This window comes from Coenobita brevimanus, chromosome 40 (assembly GCF_032717465.1).
Source record: "Coenobita brevimanus isolate Jiangsu-jjx chromosome 40, ASM3271746v2, whole genome shotgun sequence".
NCBI classification, from domain to species: Eukaryota; Metazoa; Arthropoda; class Malacostraca; order Decapoda; family Coenobitidae; genus Coenobita; species Coenobita brevimanus.
This window is the reverse complement of record NC_136993.1, coordinates 45,735,966-45,755,515: the sequence shown is the minus strand read 5'-3', so window position 1 is coordinate 45,755,515 and position 19,550 is coordinate 45,735,966. Positions and strand designations below refer to the sequence as shown.

The 19,550-nt window shown below is 40.2% G+C and overlaps 1 protein-coding gene across 1 annotated transcript in view; it reads right to left on the bottom strand.

Moving 5' to 3' along the window:
- The window catches only part of LOC145397074 (glutamate receptor-like), a 40,520-nt gene that overhangs the window by 20,137 nt on the left and 833 nt on the right, over positions 1 to 19,550 (bottom strand). Inside the window, exons 2-4 of the mRNA XM_080270282.1 lie at positions 6,762 to 7,000; positions 4,964 to 5,148; positions 4,385 to 4,625 (exon numbers count right to left, since the gene is read on the bottom strand). Coding sequence (XP_080126408.1) covers positions 4,385 to 4,625; positions 4,964 to 5,148; positions 6,762 to 7,000 — 665 coding nt within the window. The remainder of the gene's footprint in view (positions 1 to 4,384; positions 4,626 to 4,963; positions 5,149 to 6,761; positions 7,001 to 19,550) is intronic.

The window sequence follows — 19,550 nt, the reverse complement described above, 5'->3', positions numbered from 1 at the left end:
AGCAGGAACTATTCAAAATAAATCAAGAGTCAACCCTAATTAAATCATACAAAATATACAAATGTTCACTCGGAAAAGGAATAATCAACACAGTAATATGGTTACAGTACTCTGACCAAACCAGTCTCCCTCATGAAAGCCATCAATTTATTAATCATAATGAGATCATAATGGGAAGGGTGAAAGGACGTCTGCTGCGCTACAGTATTTAGGGGAAGCACGTTCACAAATAAATCGCCGACAGCACAGGATGTTTTGGCCAGTAGATAACACCGCACCACAGATGTCCCAGTACGTTATGTTAGGTTGGGTTAATAAAAATAAACGGTAAGTTATGTCAGGTTGGTCACTATAGGGTTAGCGTTCATCTAAATTTACGTAACCTAACCTTACCTAAATATAACCTAGATTATCGTAGCCTAACCTAAACGCAGCCTAAATTAACCTAGTCTAAATTATCCCAACTCAATTTACACTCATTTCACGAACGTACTAGGTATTTCACGAATTTATTGATTTCACAGTCTGTCTGAACACACACACACACACACACACACACACACACACACACACACACATGCACACACACAAGAAAAAACGCATTATACCAGGGTTATACTGTTAAGAAGCAAGATTTGCCAGTTGGGTGGTCGAGAAATTCCCCAGTGTTTACAGTAGCCAGCTCCGGTATGGGTCAGAGTTGCCCGTTAACCTGCTGTTTGTGTTGTTTCGTAAGTTATGCATTAATTTTTGTACTCTTTATCTCAATAATGTTTTATTTATGTGATTGTTTGTTAAATTATGTGATTTAATTTAAGTTTGTATTCTAAATAATTTAGAGTGTTGTGTGGAAGAGCTCTGGCACGTTTTGATGTCTCCTAGTTGGTAACTGTTTTAATTGTTGCCTCGTCGAGTGTGTGCTGGAATTTTCTAGAACAATGGAAGTTTACTTAAGGATGGGGAGGACACTAGAGCAAAGTCAGTTGGTTTTCAGTTCAATTTGAATGTAGTGCAGTGTCAGTGATGTGTGTATATTTTCGGTACTTGTGAAAACAGAGGCTAACAGTGAAATGTTATTGAACTTTGTACATCATTGGTACTTGTGAAAAAAACAGTGAAGTGTTGTTAAGCATTAACCCAAGGCGTCCCGTCGACATATGGGTACATTGGAACATTATGTAACTGCCAGTCCCGACCACAAACTGGTACGTTGTGCAATTGCAAGGTTCATAATTTGCACAATTTTCAATTTTTGTGCGTGATTATTGGTACGTTTACACGGGACACCTTCCTCTATTCCTCTACAAGATGCCATGCAGGGACAATGCCTTACACCACATAACCTCCCCCCACCGCACGCTATTGTCTCGGCAATTCACCTGTTACCAGTGACCTGGCCAAGAAAGACATTCAGGGCCAGAGTGATTCCCCAATCAATGACAATGTGGAGGACAAAGTTTACATAGCATTAGAGGAAGAAACAGTCAGAATGATAATTAGGTAATGTCTCCAAAAAAGATCAGGTATGTTGATGAGTTATTGAGTGAAACAATGCTTATAATGCCTATATTACTGTTTGAAAACCAATAAACTCTCACATTACATATAAATTTGTACCAAATAGATAAATAAATAAATACAGTTTTTGTGTGGTGTGGAATAGTTACCCTCCCATAGAACTCGTTTTCTTTGGAGCCAGCTTGATAGAAAACCCAGTAAGGTAAGGAGGTACTGCTACCTGTATCGAGTATTTTAAACCTCAGGTGAGCGATTTCTCTATGAATTTTCGATGTTTGTCACCTAAAGCGGAGGTTTTACCCAAAATTTACTTTTTCCAAAATAGTTCGGGATTGGGGGGTATCGGAGGTGCAAAATCGGTCGGGACGTGGTGGGTTAAGAATGATTGCAGTTGGTAAAGTTTCTATAGCTCCAGTGTTTGTGAGACTAGTGAAGTGAAGTTGGAAAGCACTCAGTGTAATTATTTGGAAAATAAAGTCAGTGAACTTAGGAAGCCAGTGTTTATTTACGATGCCTGAGCTGACCTGTGTACTGTACACCTGAAGGCTGACCATAGGAAGAACAACTCACTAGGCAACATCTTTCCTGTACTGTAGTATTGCTGTTGGAACCTATGGCAGTGAGGGGTGGGGACGTAACACTGGTGTCAGGAGTGTGGATAATTTTGGTGCTGCAATGAGTCTAATCTTCGGCATGGAGAAAGGTGATTTGCAGAAAAGATCCCGAGCTGGGCAGGAGGAGGAGGAAACCCTGGCTGCAATTATGAAGCTATTACAAGCTTCAAAGAAAGAAATTACAGAACAGTTACAATCACAAAATATCTCATTACAAGTACATAATGAAAGACTATAGGCACAGAATGATGGACAGAAAGAACTCCAAGAACAATTACAGGCCAAAAGTGAGGAGCAGAAAGAGCTCAGGAATTAAATCAAAGGAAATTGCAGGCACAGAACGAAGAACAGAAAGAACGTTATGAACAGCTTCAAGAGGCATTACATGAACAACAGAGAGACTTACAGCTGAGAATGCAAGGACAGCTACATGCTCTCATAGGGGAAATGAAGGAAGAGCAGCAACAGTTTAAGGAAGAAGTAGTGCCAAGCAAGAGCAGCAGAAGTATGAGGTAAGCAATAATGTGATGGAGTGTAAACAACATGTAGATGACCAGTTGAAGTCAGTTAGTGAGGAAATAGTGACAGAGTGCAAACACCATGTAGATGACCAGATGAAGACAATTAGTGAGGGAATTGTGATGAAGTGCAGAAAGCATGTAGATAACCAGTTGAAGCATGTAGTTGACCATGTGCAGCTAATTAGTGAGAAAATTGAGGCTGTAGAGAAATATTGCACTGCTGAGACTCAGGTTAGTGTACAGGGGGCATATAAAAGGAAAGGACAGTGTATGGTGAATCCTGACGGATCCCAGGCATCTAAAGGTAGCATTACAGGGATGAATAATCAGAAGGCAGAAGTTTTAAGTCCTGGTCTTAATTATGAAGCCTCAGTTATTTTTGGCCCCAAACCAATGAAGTACATGGCTATAATGGAGGTCCAATTAAAAAGAAACCTCACGAATTTGATGGTAGAGTATCTTGGGAAGCTTACTGTGAACAGTTCGAGTTACTTTGCGGATCAGAATGGGTGGGATGGTTGGCATAGAGCAGTGCAGCTTGAAAGCATTCATTGTAATTATTTGGAAAATAAAGACAGTGAACTTCGGAAGCCAGTGCTTTTTTTTTTACGCCTGAGCTGATCCTGCGTACTGTGCACCTAGAGGCTGACAATAGGAAGAACAATTCACTGGGCACCGTCCTTCCTGTACTGTGCTACTGCTGCTGGAGCCTGTGGTGTTTGGTGGGGACGTAACAAATATATATATATATATATATATATATATATATATATATATATATATATATATTATATTATATTTATATATATATATATATATATATATATATATATATATATACTGTATTTCAGTTAAAAAAGTCTAGCACCGGCTGTGACTGCACCCTGCCATGATCGGCGTGCTGTGAGGGTATTGACTGCTTCTTTGATTATACTGCTTGCAACTTACACCTGTGTATGATTGTGGTACTGATGGACGAACATTGGCTGAAGAAGGGTGTGATGATTTGGTGTTGACTGTTTTATATTTTCACATGGTTTGGGTTTTTATCATTAAAAATAATATTAACAATAATAATAATAATAATAATAACAATAATAAAATACCTCGGTTTGACAAAGAGATTTCAAACGGAACTGTGTCATACCACAATTAAAGTGTATTATTTTAATATTTACCGTTAATCAACGGCACTGCAAAACGAAAAAAAATTAAATGAAACCCACTTTTGCTATCAAAAACTAATTTCAGTATCTCCTAAATTCAATATCTTCAATGGCAGTTTCCTAATCAGTTTGGTCTGTAAGTTTTTGATAAGTTCGGTTCACTGACCTGAAATGTTTCAGATACTGATTCCTCAATGGGACCAGTATGCGTTGATGTGTAATGCCGTGGGGTAACATCTAACCTTACTAATACAAGAATACAGTGGATAAGAATTACTTTACCTGAATGAGTTAAGTTCATGAAAACAGTTTGGAGAATTGTAGACTAAAACTCCTACGTCCTCTGTCTGAAGAGGTTTATTACTTGTGTAATTATGGATAATACCAACACTTTTCACTAATATTCAAAGTTTGCTGGGGTTTAAGATGGCAGTAAGAAACGAGATAGTAGACAGTTCAAAAGAACTGTCCACTACCTCGTTTCTTACTGCAGAGAATGCATTGCTATTCATAACTTTATTTATAGTCTACTATAGTCTGTATGCTTGAATCAGATTTAGTTCACTTGCCTCAAATCCTTCATATACGGCTTTGACAGTAGGGTCAGTGTGCGTTGAAAAATAGTGGCGAGGAGCCCCCGTCATCAGCCATACTTCAGTACCCCATTTCCAGCCTGGGATATTTAGCATGTCCTGAAATGTCTCCACCGGCTTATTCTTGCCTTGGACGGTGAGGTGAGCGATCAGGGCAGACTTGAACCCCGTTGATATGATGAGGCAGAACACCAGCCACCAGCCAACCAACATCTACAACATGGTCAATTATAAATCAGTCATTATAACGAGTCAGTGCACATATTGCTTCCCACCTGTACTAAGCATCAATTATAAAATACTATAGACCAGTAGTTCACCCGTTCAGTACGATGAAACAATATTAACTTAAATATATTACCACAAAACTATTTTACATGAGGGGAAAGCCTTTTACAGTGAAGTACGAGTACATGAAAACAAGCTGCATTTAGTTGATCTACTGTAAAAGATCTCTAAATCAAAATACGTTATACTCGAAGTGTCAGGAATGTCCAAGAGCAGCAGATGGGGATGGTATACTATGCATTTTTCAATATTTAAGTGATTACCTGTCCAGAGACATTAACAGATGGATCCTTGGGCGGTTCTTCCAAGAGGATGGCCCAACCGTACAGGAATGTGATGATGAACTGTACAGTCTTACCTCCTGCCACCTGCACCCACAGCCTCTGCAGCATCCATAACACCACTGCCCACACCAGGAGACTCACCAGGATGCCCAACCACACCATGGCTGACAGTTTTGGAGATTTCTTTTCTTATTAGTAATAATACCTGTAATAATAATAAAAATAATAATAATAATAATAATAATAATAATTATAATAATTCATATCAATATAATGAAGATTTCTTTCCTCAAATGATGGGTTTCAGGGCTGATGGAGCAACAAAAACGAAATACCGTTAACATAAATATACACAATGAAAATCCTAAATTTCTGAATGAGCGTAGTTGCAGGAGCAGGTCAACATGGCAACACCAGAACCAACACTCCTTGCAAAAGAAGGGACGCCAGTAGCTGTCCATATTAGAAGGATTGATATACACCATACCAGTAAAGTGCACTTTGTGAGCGCGGAATCTGCGATATTTAATTGCTAGAGCTGATTAAAAAAAAAAAAAAAACAGTGTTATGACTGCAGATCTATTTTAATGTGATTTCGTAACTGATTCCTTCACATTTAGAGCCGGACATTCCCTTGGAGAACTCGGGATTCCAAGAGGCTCCTACGCCTTTATGGATGAGTTTTTAGTTGATAAAATTTATTGAATGAATGTATCACATGCAGAAAGAATTTAAACTCTACTTCACATAGGAGTAAAGTTTTTGGCTTCTGCTTAGCGTGACGGTCGGGTTGGGCCAGGCCACCCATTGCCAAACTTACCTGAGAGTAAACATCATTCACTCACATTGCTCTCTTGTTCGTAATCATTGTTAGAGTTTGATACAACACTTTTACATTGTATCAATTATTAACAACTTAATTTTGCAAATTGTACAGACTGTACTCGGCTAATGGCATAAAATAACAAGAATTACAATTACATGGTGGCATAAAAAATTAATCGTGAAAGGAAAGATGCTAATTGGCCATAAATTATGCTGACGAATAACGTTGTCAGCTATTTGTACTGCTGAGAAAAAAAAATCTTTGTGCAAAACTTTTGGTAAATTCTTCTTTCTCTTATAACACAATGTAGAGACACAATCGGGTCTAGAGTAATTAAGCAGAAGAATATCTTGCAATGGCATTTACATTAATCATTGTAGAAAAATGTAATTCGTGTTTTATCTCTCTATTCCACATTTAATTTTGCCTCTGATGACAAATTCGAGCCTCTTCAAAATTATCTTATCCCTGCAGAATTTTTTAAAAAATGCCTTAATTAAGGACTTCATACAATGGCGAGCATCACTACCTGGTGTTTAAACTAGGTAAATCCCTAAGTAACCTTGTACAAGCAGAGTTGGCTGATGTGCTTTTTTGACAAGCAGAAAATCCCTCCACTCACCTGTTTCCACATTAAAACATTGTTTTGTCCCTTCTTCTGTCACTGCCTCTGTCTCCCTTTCCCTTTTGCACCTGCCGCCCCTCCCACTCACCCACCACCATACCACACACACACTTCTCTCCACCACACCCAAAACTCCACCGATGATAATAAAAATGTTCACATGCTGTGAAAGGTAAATGCTCACGTGCTGTGGAAGATGTGTTGGAATAAATGAGAGTGTGGTCATAAAGTCAGAGAGGTAGTTTTGCCAGCATGGCGAAACAGTGACAATTAGTCAAACTTATGAGTGACGGGCAAAGGACAGTTAGAGCTTTAGTGAGAGTTACCTGTAAATGGTCCGACAAGGGCGAGGTGTTGTGGTAGAGGAGGTGGCTTCAATGACACCAAAGTCATGACGTCGGATGGGTAAGTCCTCAGGTAATCCAACATGATCAGCCGCCCTCGTAAAGGGGCCAAAACGGTGCAGAAATCTACCTCGTGTCTCTGGAGTCGGCCCATCATTCCATCATACACCCCATTTTTCAGGGTACCCCCCACGCGGTCTATTTCCTCACGAACAACATAACTAAAAGAAAATACTGATTTAATACCGTTTACCCAAGACACATCTCAGTTATTAATTTTTTAAAGTACGACAGAAATGAAGGGGTTGAAGAGAATTTAAAATTATTTCCTCAGTTCTGAATAAAAATTTATGTCCACTTTGTTCTTGGTATCTCCAAACTACCTTCCTTATCTTAGAAGAGACTTTTCGAAATAAAGGGAGGGATTAGATAAGGACTAGCAATACTTTGACTATTGGTGTGAGGAAAATGGCATCACAACCTGTGGTAACAGTCTAAAAATTAAATAATTTTTAGACTGTAAGAAAGTTGTAATGGTCCACATCTAATCCCTCTCTTGACTTCGAAAGTCTCTTCTGAGCTAAGAAATGTCGAATGGAGATAGTGGGAACAGGATGGAAATGAGTTTTTATTCAACATGGAAAATGCTTCCTAGACAAACATAGTCAGACTTTACTATTTTGGGGTCACTGAGAATGTCTGAACGGCTCTACTTTTTAAGATATTCTACTTGCTGAGTATCTACGATCACTGAACTGAATAGCATAAGATACTTCAGTAATAACTGGACTTGGATCTTATTTCAAACAAGAAATTATCCATACACGGGCAAGAATTTGACTGAATGTATAAATAAAAGTTTTACTGAGTTTGAACTGCTTTGGCTGTTTTGTCAAAATAATGCGAGATGCCACCTGAAATTGTTATTGTGTCATGAACTGCATCATATCATTCTCAGTCGTCACTAATGATACAATCATTATTCAGGTTACATCACACAATATTTTGTCCTACACAAACTCTGCGGATCAAATGGTGTTATTCTTATATTATATATATATATATATATATATATATATATATATATATATATATATATATATATATATATATATATATATATATATATATATATATATATATATATATATATATAAAGGAAAAAGAAACCAAATACTAGAAGTCCGCAAACTGTTCCCTTCAAGAAAAATATAAAAACAAGATATATAACAGAGAGCCATATTCAAGATCCATTAATTTCGAGATACCTTGACTGTAAGTCATGCGGTAGTAGCAAATACAGACAGATACTACCAGTGTTGAGCTGTTGCATACATGAAGAACCGGGAGCAACGGTTAACTCTTGCATTAGAGAGCTGGACAGAAAAAGAATGAGAGATTACTAGCAGACGGTTGTTATGCAAACGTCATAGTGGTGGAGGGATGCAACCAGACGGTTCATAGGAGTAGTGACCATTGAAGTAGCGACTGAAAAGAGATACAGATGGAACAGTACAACAAGGAGATGCAGGCTGAAGGGAGCCAGTAAGAGAAGGAGAGCTAATAAGACGAAAAGCCTTCGACTCAGCCTTGTTGAGTACTACTGTACGTGGGGATCCTCCTCATGCATGAGAGTTTTACTCCACACAGGGGCGAATAAAGTCCATGTACAAAGTCAACAACTGTGAAGGGGTAAAGTAGGCATTGATTTGGCTTAGCATACCTTAACAATTGGAAGCAGATTTTACATGAGAGCTAATACGATCGCTCCAAGATAAATTTCAAGAGAATCAAATTCCAAGAGAAGTCTAACCAAAGACGATGGATGATTTGAGTTGGACATTTTTAAATTTCAAGGATATTTCTGTAGTAGATTTTGACAAATCGAAAAATGTAAGAACTACGTTTCTGATACATTAAAAGTAAAAAGATTAATTTTACCCCAATCAGATCCAAGCCAGACATTAAGTTTACCATCTCCTCATCCCTTGTCTGTTGACGCAACTGCATAGATGGACTCTGTGCGAAGCAGATGGAAAGGTGCAGGGTGGAGTCATCAGCATATTAGATCATAAGGTTAGATATTCAGCTTAGAAGATCTTTGATAAAGAGAAAGAAGAGAGTTGGTGATAGGACAGATACCTGAGGAACACTACTATTGATAGCTCTAGGAGAAGAACAGCGGCCGTCTAGAACAGCAGCTATAGACCGACGAGAAAAGAACCAAGAGATAAAGGCTCAGACAGATGGACAGAAACATAAGAGGGCAGTTTGGGTATTAATGATTTACATCAGACTCAAAAGAAAGCCTTTGAGCCGTCAAATGCAATGGCAAAGCTTTCGCCAAGGTCCCGAGAGGAAGATGACCAGGAATCTGAAAGGAAAGTGAGATGATCACCAGTGGAGCGTCCCTGACAGAACCCATACCGGCAATCATAAAGAAGATTATGATTGAAAACGTACCTTAAAATTATTTTGTAATGAATAGATTCAACAACTTTAAAAATCAATCAATCAGTCGATCATTTCCTGTGGTACCCCACGGGAACCATAGGGCCTCGATGAACTCTCTCCACCAAAATTTGTCTCTTGCCATCTCCTTCAGGCCCCACAACACTCCTCTCCTGCTTCTCTTTTCATTGTCCTCAACCAGGTTTCCCTCAGCCTACCTCTACCTCTTCTTCCACTAGCAGTCAACTGGCACATCCTGTATTAAACTGCCCTCTTTTCTATATATACGCCACAGTAACTTCCAGCGAGACAGTCTCACATGTTCATCAACTGGTTCCACTCTCGTAATATCCTGTACTCTTTCATTCATAACTCTGTCTTGCCACTTTACCCCAAGAATCCTTCACAGTATTAAATTCTCTAATCCTAATACTTTCTGATCTGTTGCAATTGTACTGTACCATGACTCATGCCCATAAATTTAAATTGGTCTAACCATGGACTTGTAAATTTTTACTTTAGTATGAACCGAAAACGTATTATTATTCCAAACAGATTTCAACATTCCAACAGCTCGCCAAGCCAGCCTAATAGAAATACAAGATGTTAAAGCTGTTGGACGATAGTTAGAGGGTTGGAAATGGTCACCCTTCTTTGGAACAGGCTGGATGAGGGCAAAGGTCCAGCAAGAAGGAAAGGTACAAGTTGACAGGCAGAGGCAAAAGCGTTTACCAAGGCAGCGTGTAGCACAGAAGCACAGCTCTTGAGGACAACCGGAGGGAAACCTTCAAACCCATATGCCTTGTTAGCATTGAGGCAACTTAAGATAGAAAACACATACTTGAAGAAATTTTAATGTCAACCATGAGGAAGGGAAGTGATGGAGGAACAGCACCAGAATCAAATAAAGTGTAATTGGAATGGAAAGTCTAAGTGAAGAGTTCAGTTTTATCAGGAGAAGAAACAGTTACAGAGTCATCAGAATGAAAAAAAGGAGGGAAGGATGATGAAGTAAAGTTGTTAGAAACGATACTGATAAGATGCCAGGAGGAGCGGGAAGAATCTGAGATAGAGAGTTCAGAGCATTTAGTAAGAATGTAATTTTTTTTTTTTCAGAGCAAAGGACAGACTTGGCATGATTCTTGACAGAAACATAAAAGAGATGAATTTCAGGGTAGGGTTGGCTCCGGTAACTTTTGAAGGCTGTCTCCTTGTTGTAGCCAGCAGTAGAACAAATGCGATTAAACCATTTTTTTTTTTTTCAATACTCAGAGGATAAGAGAGGAATGTATGCTTCCATGCCCAAGAGAATAACCCCCATAATGTGCAAGTCATACTGAGATGGATCACGGCCATAGAAACGATAATCCTTTCAGGGAAAATCAAAGAAGTACTGCCTGAGGGCCTCCCAATCAGCAGCTGCACAGTGCCAAAGCTGCCGCTCCTTGGTAGGGTCCACAGGCGTTATTGGAGTGATAGGACAGGTTAAGATGACGAGGTCATGGTTGGAGGGGCCTAACAGAGAAAATATTTACGGCATAACAAGATGGATTAGTCGTAAGGAAAAGGTCATGTATGTTGGAACTCTCTCCAAGGCAGTCAGGGATCCAGGCGGGATATTGAGCAAGCTGCATTAGGTCATAAAGGACAGAGAAGATGTAGACTTGTTCAGGAGGTGGACCAGTGAAAGAAGAGAGTTAAAAGTGGTGGTGAAGATTGAAATGACCTAGAATAGAGATTTAAGAGAAAGGAGAAATTGTGAGGATGTGTTCCATCTTTGAAGTAAGATAGTCTTCCATCTTTGAAGTAAGATAGTCAAAGAATTTTTCATAGTCAACAGAATTAGCAGATAAGTAAACAGCACAGACATATTAGTCAGATAATGACAGAATAGCTGAGGTCAGAGGGGAGAGAAGTCAGAAGATTCAAGTTAAGGAATATGAGAGCAAGATATGTTGTTGCGTATATATGAACAATAGCAACTTTTGGCACTGAGAACGAGTTGAACAGAAATTGTTGTGATGGTTTGAGCATATGGAGAGAATAGATGAAGAGCAATTGGTGAAAAAGATAATGGGGTCGGATGTGAGAGGTGTAAGGCTGAGAGGAAGACCACGAATAGGATGGATAGACAATGTGAAGAGAGCATTAGATGCGAGTGTGAGGTCTGTGGAGAAAGGAAGAGTGGCTGCGCATGCTAGGGATGACTGGAGAAAAATTGTGAATGGATAAATGGTGATGTGCCCGAGAGGTTATTCTCCTACATTTGGTCTGATCAGCTGATCAGGTCAGGTGTTGGTAAGGGGATGAGTCCATTATGATGTGGCAGGGTAAACCAGCTCTGCTGTTGGGCCCTGCAGCGGATGTAGCTGATTGCACTGCACAGTTGACCCTCGTGCAGTGTGGTGCAGTGAGAATCTGTCCCTTCTGCCCTTGTGACTTAGATACAAGTAGATATGTGTGTGTGTGTGTGTGTGTGTGTGTGTGTGTGTGTGTGTGTGTGTGTGTGTGTGTGTGTGTGTGTGTGTGTGTGTGTGTGTGTGTGTGTGAGTAAATTGAGAGTGTATCGTCCTGTCTCGGCTAAGGGAGGGGAAGCAGCCTAGGTATATAGATAAAGAAAGCAGGAGGATATAGAGAAGGGTTTGCTATCAGTCGCCTCAGACAGCTGGGTCTCATTACGGAGTAGGAGGTGAGGTTTAGAGGAAGAGAGGTGGTGTTCAACAGATAAGAAATTAGAGGAAAGGCAGTGAATGTTAATGAAAATGAAGAAGTGAGTCAGACAGTGGTTCCAAGCAATTTTCTTGGCCGTCACTGGGAGAGGCGAGGATGGTGGGAGAATTTATGTCCCCCCGCCACCCCGGGGGACTCAAAGACAGGGTGTTGAGATGCAATTCTTTTTTTTAACATAAAAAAGCAGTGTGGTGTGTATTGTGCAAGTAGTTTGGTGTCGAGAGTTGGAAGAAATTGTATAAGAGATTATGCTGGTCTATTCTCTGTGTTATTGAAAGACGGAAAAAAAATTTAGTAATGGGGGATGGTCAGAAGTTATTTCCATGGGCTGATGAAATGGGAGCTCTAGCTTTCCCTATCATTGGCCTTCCGTCCATCTTTGGACTACTGCCTTGTTCGACTGGTGGTACAGTCAACTCCTCGTTGTATAATTCTGTTTGATTTTGCAAAGGGACATATTGCTGTTTAGACAAATTAAGCAGTGATGCCTCGTACTTGATTTAACAATCGAAGGTAATTTCTTATATATTTGTGGCGAAATGACATTTGAGTCAAAAGTACAGTATTACTGCTGAGGTTAAGAAAAGCTACCACCTGTAATGTGGCTGTAAAACTGGAGATCAAGACAAGTGTCGGGCTCCAGCTACATGCTGCAACACTTGTGGAACAAATCTTCGCCAGTATTTAATTATGGAAAGGAAATCTATGCTGTTTGCTGATTTGGCGAGAACCAACACATCTTTAAAGCAATTGCTACTTCAGTATGGTGCCCCCCATTCAAGAACGGTCTGTCAGAGCAGATAAAGTGGACTGTAAAATATCCAAACATTCCGCCAGTGTATATACACTGTATATGACTAGTGAGGGAGTAATCGCCCTCTACCTACACAGATCAAAAGCCCTCGGGAGCAGGGGGGTGGTTGCTTTCTCAGGCAGAGGAACTCCTTGAGAGTGAAATGGCTGGGAAGCATGCTGGCACGTGACTGGCTACAGCATAGCTGGGTCTTTCGGGTGTGGGCAATCAGGCAAGTTAGCTGCCTACTGCGACTGCAACACATTGGCGAGGTGTTCAGGAAGTTAGCCAAAGAAACCTTGATGGACTCTGAAAGAACAATAATGGCCCCCAGTCCCGTGCAGCCCTTAAATGGGCAGGGGGTGCTAAGAATCTCACGGTTTCCTCAATTACAATCTAATTCATTTGTTAATGCAAAAAATATAATTAAAATTGGTAACTGGAATGTGAGAACGCTAAATCATGATGGTAAAATTGATGAGTTAGTGAAGGTTTTCAAAATTATGGACTTGATATTTGTGCTCTGACAGAAACTAGATTAACTGGAGTTGATAAGTTGGATTTGGGGATGGTATACGTTTATTGATATCTGGCCGACAGGACGGAATGCATTATCAGGGAGTAGGATTGTTACTGGGTTGTAAGACAAATAAGGCATTATGTGAGTGGGATCCTATAGATGAGCGATTGTTATACGCACGGTTTAAATCAAATCATGGCAACATCAGTCCGTTTGTGTGTTATGCACCTACTAATGATGCACTCGATGAAAGGAAAGACACATTTTATGAAAAGTTGCAAGAAGGAGTAGGAAGGGTACCTAGACATGATGTTTTGATCTGCGTTGGAGATTTTAATGCAGTAATGGGCTGCTCAAATGAGGGATTTGAGGCATGTATGGGTAAGATGGGAGTTGGTAGTAGGATGAGTGAAAACGGAGTGAGGTTTGGAAGCTTCTGTCTAGCAAATGACTTAGTCATCGGGGGCACACTCTTTCAGCATTGCAATATACACAAGACAACTTGGGTGTCGCGGTGTGGAAAATATAAAAATCAGATTGATCACATTGCTATCAGTAGGAGGCATAGAAGTTCTCTGCTAGATGTTCATGTTAAACGGGGAGCGGATATTGGCAGTGACCATCAACTCAACATTGCAAAAATAAGGTTTAAACTTAAAAATCAGAAGAAGGAAAAATCTGGTGTTGGTAGATACGATATTGTTAAGCTTAGAAGGGAAGGAGAAGAAAAGGAGGAATTCAGATTAGAATGCAGAAATAGGTTTTTGGTGTTGGAAACGTTGGAAGAGGGGGAGAGAAGTGTAGATGAGATGTGGGAGGATGTGAACAAAGTTTTGCATGAGACTGCTGAATGTACGATTGGAAGGAGACATAGATTCAGGAGAAAGAAATGGATATCAGAGGAAACTTGGGATATGATAAAAAGGAGAGGTGAGGCTAAATTGAGGAGTGAGATGCAATGCGTTGATGAACGAGAGATTGAATTAGCAAGAGCTGCGTACTGGAGTTTGAATTCAGAAGTAAGAAGGTTAGCTAGGAGAGATAAAAGAAAATGTGTGGATGAAAAGGTTGCAGAGACTGAAATCTTAATAAACAAAAATGATGGACAGAGTCAAAGAATAGCATATGAATCGATTAGAGAACTGAGTGGTAATGCAGGTAAACGCAAGGAAATACCAGTTAGAGACAGGGAAGGAAATTTATTGACCAAAGATGGAGATATTAAAAATAGATGGAAAGAACATTTTGAGACAGTTCTTAATAGACCAATACCACCAGAAGAGGATATACCGTCTGCTCAGGAAGATTTAAATATAGAAACAGGAGAGTTGAGGCTTGCAGAAGTGGAGAAAGCAGTAAAACAGTTAAAGAATAATAAGGCACCAGGGGAGGATGGTTTATTTCCGGAAATGTTTAAAGTGGAGGGGGATAGATTAATAATGATCTTGACCAAACTATTCAATAAGATATGGGTGACGGGGTTACTACCATCAGTTTGGAAGAATGGTGTAATTGTTAAAGTTCCGAAGAAGGGAGGCCTGAGTGAATGTGGTAATTGGAGGGGAATCTCTTTGTCACCGATAGCTTTGAAAGTTTTCAGTAGAGTGTTGTTAAATAGGTTGGAGCCAGTGGTTGAGGGTATTCTGAGGGATGAACAGGCTGGTTTTAGAAAGGGACGTGGTTGCAATGATCATATCTTTATAGTTAGGCATTTGATGCAGCAAGTTAATGAAATGAGAGTACCGTTAAGTCTTTGTTTTGTTGATTTTGAAAAGGCTTTTGATAGTGTTTCGAGAGAGACTATGGGGAAGATCATGAGACATTATGGAATACCAGAGGAGTTTGTGAGGGTCATTATGAACATGCATGAGGACACATTTTGTAAAGTGATGGTTGATGGTTGTCTGAGTGATTCGTTTGAAGTCAAGTCCGGAGTAATTCAAGGTGGTGTTCTATCGCCTTTATTATTTATATTGGTCATTGATTACATTATGAAACGTGTTGGAACAGAAACCGGTGCAGGTATACTTTGGGGAGAGAACAGGAAACTTTTGGATTTAGATTATGCAGATGATATAGTTTTGATTTGTGATGGGCCAGAAGAGATGCAGAGAGTGTTGGACTGTTTGGTGAGTGAAGGTCGCAAGGTGGGTTTGGTTATTAATTGTGGAAAAACTGAAATAATCAATATGAATATGGAAAATGCGCAGGAATGTGTAATTGGAGGTATGGTTGTAAAGCAAGTTGATAGGTTTAAATATTTAGGTACTTATTTAGCCAAGGATGGTTCTTTGAACTTTGAATTCGAGGAAAGGTTAAAGAAGGCTAATCAGGCAATGGGAATGCTTAAAAATATTTGGAATAATAAAAATTTTTCTGTTCATACAAAAATCAAACTTTATAAGGTAATGGTTAGGAGTATCTTAATTTATGGACACGAGTCTTGGTACAGCACAGTGACTATGGAAAATAAATTCTTGGTGTTTGAAAATAAAGCACTTAGAAGAATGTTAGGAGTTAAGTGGTGGGAAAGGATACCAAATAGTAGAATTAGAGAAATAACGGGAGTGCAGCCGATCGATGAATATGTTAGATTCTCACGATGGAAGTGGCTAGGACATGTGTATAGGAGACAGGGAATAGTACGAGGTACACCAGGGTGGGTGGCACTTGGTAGGAGAGGTAGAGGTTTGGCCAAAAGAGACGTGGGTGAGGACAATGAGACGGGAAGCTGGAGATGAGTGTTGGGGAGATCTTGAGGGGTTAGCACAAGATAGGATGTGGTGGTGTGAGTTCATCGAGGCCCTATGCATCCCCGAGGGTGCCACAGGAAATGATTGATTGATTGATTGATTCGCCCAGTACCCCACGGGGATTGGTGCCTGTTCCTTTAGCACCAGAATCCTTCTTATTTGGTCAGACGAGGAGGAGGGGAACCTTAAAACATCTACCTCAGAACCAACAACGTCACCTGACTCAGATTTTGCCCCACCCTCTTCCACTGAATCCCACCTCATAACAGGAGTTGAAGTGAATGATCTTGTTAGGGATTTGGAAATGCACAAGAACAAGATAGAGTAGTCGGGCTACAAACTACAGCAGTGGATACTCCTAGCATATGATTAGGAATTCCATGTTCCTGACCGTCAAAGGAATCTTGTGCAGCTTTTCTCCATGGAGGATGATCTTGTAGCCCGCAACAACATCGATGGTCCGATGGCAAAACTCAACATCGTCCATAATCCAGCTGAGTATTGACTTACCACTGATTGATCAAAGACGAGTGGTAATGGTATTTTGCTGCACAATGATAATGTTTTGCCATCCATTCCAGTTGGTCATGCAGTCCATGTAATGGAAAGTTGTGACAAAATGAAACAACTGTTGAGGTCAATAAACAACGACCTATATCAGTGGCAGCTTTGCGGTGACCTGAAGAATTATTACCATTTTGCTTGGTCTGTAGATTGGATACACAAAGTACTGCTGTTTGCTCTGTGAAAAGGATAGTCATGCAAGACGGTCTCGCTACACCAAGAGAGACTGGTTACTCATTCGATAGTCAGTGGAGCCAGAGAGGAAGAATGTTAAGCATTAACCACCTTGTCAAAGCCATGGACAAACTCAAAGAAGCCTTCAAGTGTCTGTGTGAAATTCCCAGGGTTAAGTCAAACGAAAAAAAATAAATGTGTTTTTGTTGGTCCTCAGATTCCTTAACTTCTTCAAAAGTATCCATTTGAGAGCGCAATGTGTGGCAAAGGATACTTGGCAAGCCTTCAAGCTAGTAACAACATTTCTTGGAAACGACATGGCAGACAACTACAGGGATTTGGTGTAAAACTTCCTTACGACATACAATAACCTTGGCTGCAAAAGTCATTCAAGACTTATATATTTGCACTCTCATTTAGTTTTCTTTCCACAAAACTGTGGAGCAGTGTGCGACGAACATGGCGAGCGATTTCACCAGGACAGTGCAGCAATGGAGAAGCGGTATCAGGGCAAATGAAGCCCACCGACGCTTGCGGGCTATTGCTAGGGATGCTCCATTTCATGAACATATGAAACAAGCCCAGATGCGCAGTTCAGAAGCTGAGTAATGGTTGAACTATGTACGGACAAATAATAAGAGTATTATATACGTGGGATGTCAAATATATTCATGTAGAATCACAAACGGATGGAAATATATTGCTTTGAAGTTTATGAGTAACAGTGTACTGTCGGCGTTATGTACATAAATGTAATATATAAAACTTATTTTCGAAACACTAGCAGATCAGCTGTATTTTTTTTTTTCATATTTGATTTCAGTGCACTGCAAATCCATAAGAAACAGCATATTTTATCTCCAAAGCAGACAACTTTTAAAAATTTATAGACGAGTGAAAAGCGGTAGCTGGAGATGCTGAAGGGGTTATTGTTTCTGCGTTGGTGAAAGAGTAACAACACTGAGCCAAATGTGTGAAATCAAATATGCTACAGCGGGTTAGAAGTGTTTTCCGCATTGCTTGTCTGTTTCTCTTTGTCAGTACATAAATATCATACATAATTCGAGACATACAATAATCATGGACAAAGGTCAGTCCTCTCCACTTACAGTCAAGATCCTGGTATCGTTATTTTTCTGGAATATTTTACGAGTATATAGCATATGGCAAAAGGGTTCCGTTTTATATTTTTTAGGACATAAATCATCCGTATCACATTAGCTGAGAAGAAGAAATAAGCGGCAGTTCGCTTAGGTCAATTCCCTCCCCAAATACCCCACTCAAAGTTCCGTAATATTAAAACCAGGTACACAAAGGTGTAGGTGAACTCATAAAATATTTCCAGGTATTTTTAACGTTGCAGCGTCCGGATTTACTCAATCGGATACGTTTATGTGAAGTTCCAGAGAGTGGTGAATGTTTTTGGCGTCTCCATAGAGCCATGATTCCGGGGGCTTGAGTGATTGGTGAATGGAAGCATGGCCCATTGGTTTGGGCAAATTTGGGCTGTCAGGACATTACTACTCCTCACTCTGCCCTAGGGTGGGAAAGGAGGTCTGGATGATGATGATGATGATGACGATGATAATAAATCACACACTGGGATATCATTGGATTGCACTCCAGTTTACATAATAGCATTAAAGTCTAAGAAGAAACGTCACACGTAATTTTTTTGTTACTGGTCACTGCTCCTTTGAACTCTGTGCTTGCATCCCTCCACCTCCACGACGGGTGCGTGGCACCCGTCTAGCAACAAACTCTCATCCCTTTTATATTAAACTCTCTAATGCAAGAGTTAACCGTTACTCCCGGTCCATCATTTATGCAACAGGCCAACTCTGGAACTGTCTCCTTCTGTCTGTATTTCCTACTTCTTATGATCTCCAATCTTTCAAACGCAGTGCGTCCAGGCATCTCGAAGTGAACGGATCTTGAATTTGGCTCTCTGTTGTACTGCTTTTATTATTTTTCTCTTGGAAGGAATGGCTTGCGGGCTCCTGGCATTTTGTACCTTCTTCCCAGCATATGAAAAAAAAAAAAATTCTGTTACAGATATGTTAAAAGGTGAATGTAGGGAAGAGTAAAGTTATGGTCTTCGAGAGGAGTAAATCAATGATTGTACAATGAGGTTGGATGAGGAGGAAATAGAATATGACTGCGTTTAAGTACTTGGGGAGTGTGATGAGTAAGGATGGAAGTTTGGAGGGTGAAGTGCTTAAAAGGGTACAACAAGGAATAAAGGTTGCTGGTTCTCTGAAAGCAGTGATAAGAAACAGGGAAGTAAGCATGGAAGTTAAAAAGTTACTACTTGATAGTATTGTGATACCAACTCTAACGTATGGAAGTCAAGTTTGGACCTTCCTGAAGGGACAAACGTTAAGAATAAGTGCAGTGGAAATGAGTTATTTGAGAGGAGCATGTGGAGTCACATGGAGACACAGTGACAAATGAGGATGTGAAGGACTGTTGTGGCGTGGATGTGGATGTGATAGGAAGTGTTAGGAGAAACACACTAAGGTGGTTTGGACATGTGGAGAGGATGAAGAGTGAGAGTTAGACGAGGGGAGTGTGAGTGAGGTGGAGGGGGGGAGAGAGAAGGGGAGGCCAAGGATGAGATGGAGGGATGGAGTGGAGAGGTATATGAGAGAGGGGAGGAGGGTGTGAGTTGGAAGCAGGGCAGTGAAATGGCAGGGGACAGGGCGACATGGAGGCGACTTGTCTGTGGCCGCCCCATACGGGATTCAGGTGTCTGGCAATAGACAGAGATGAATTAAAATGTTTGC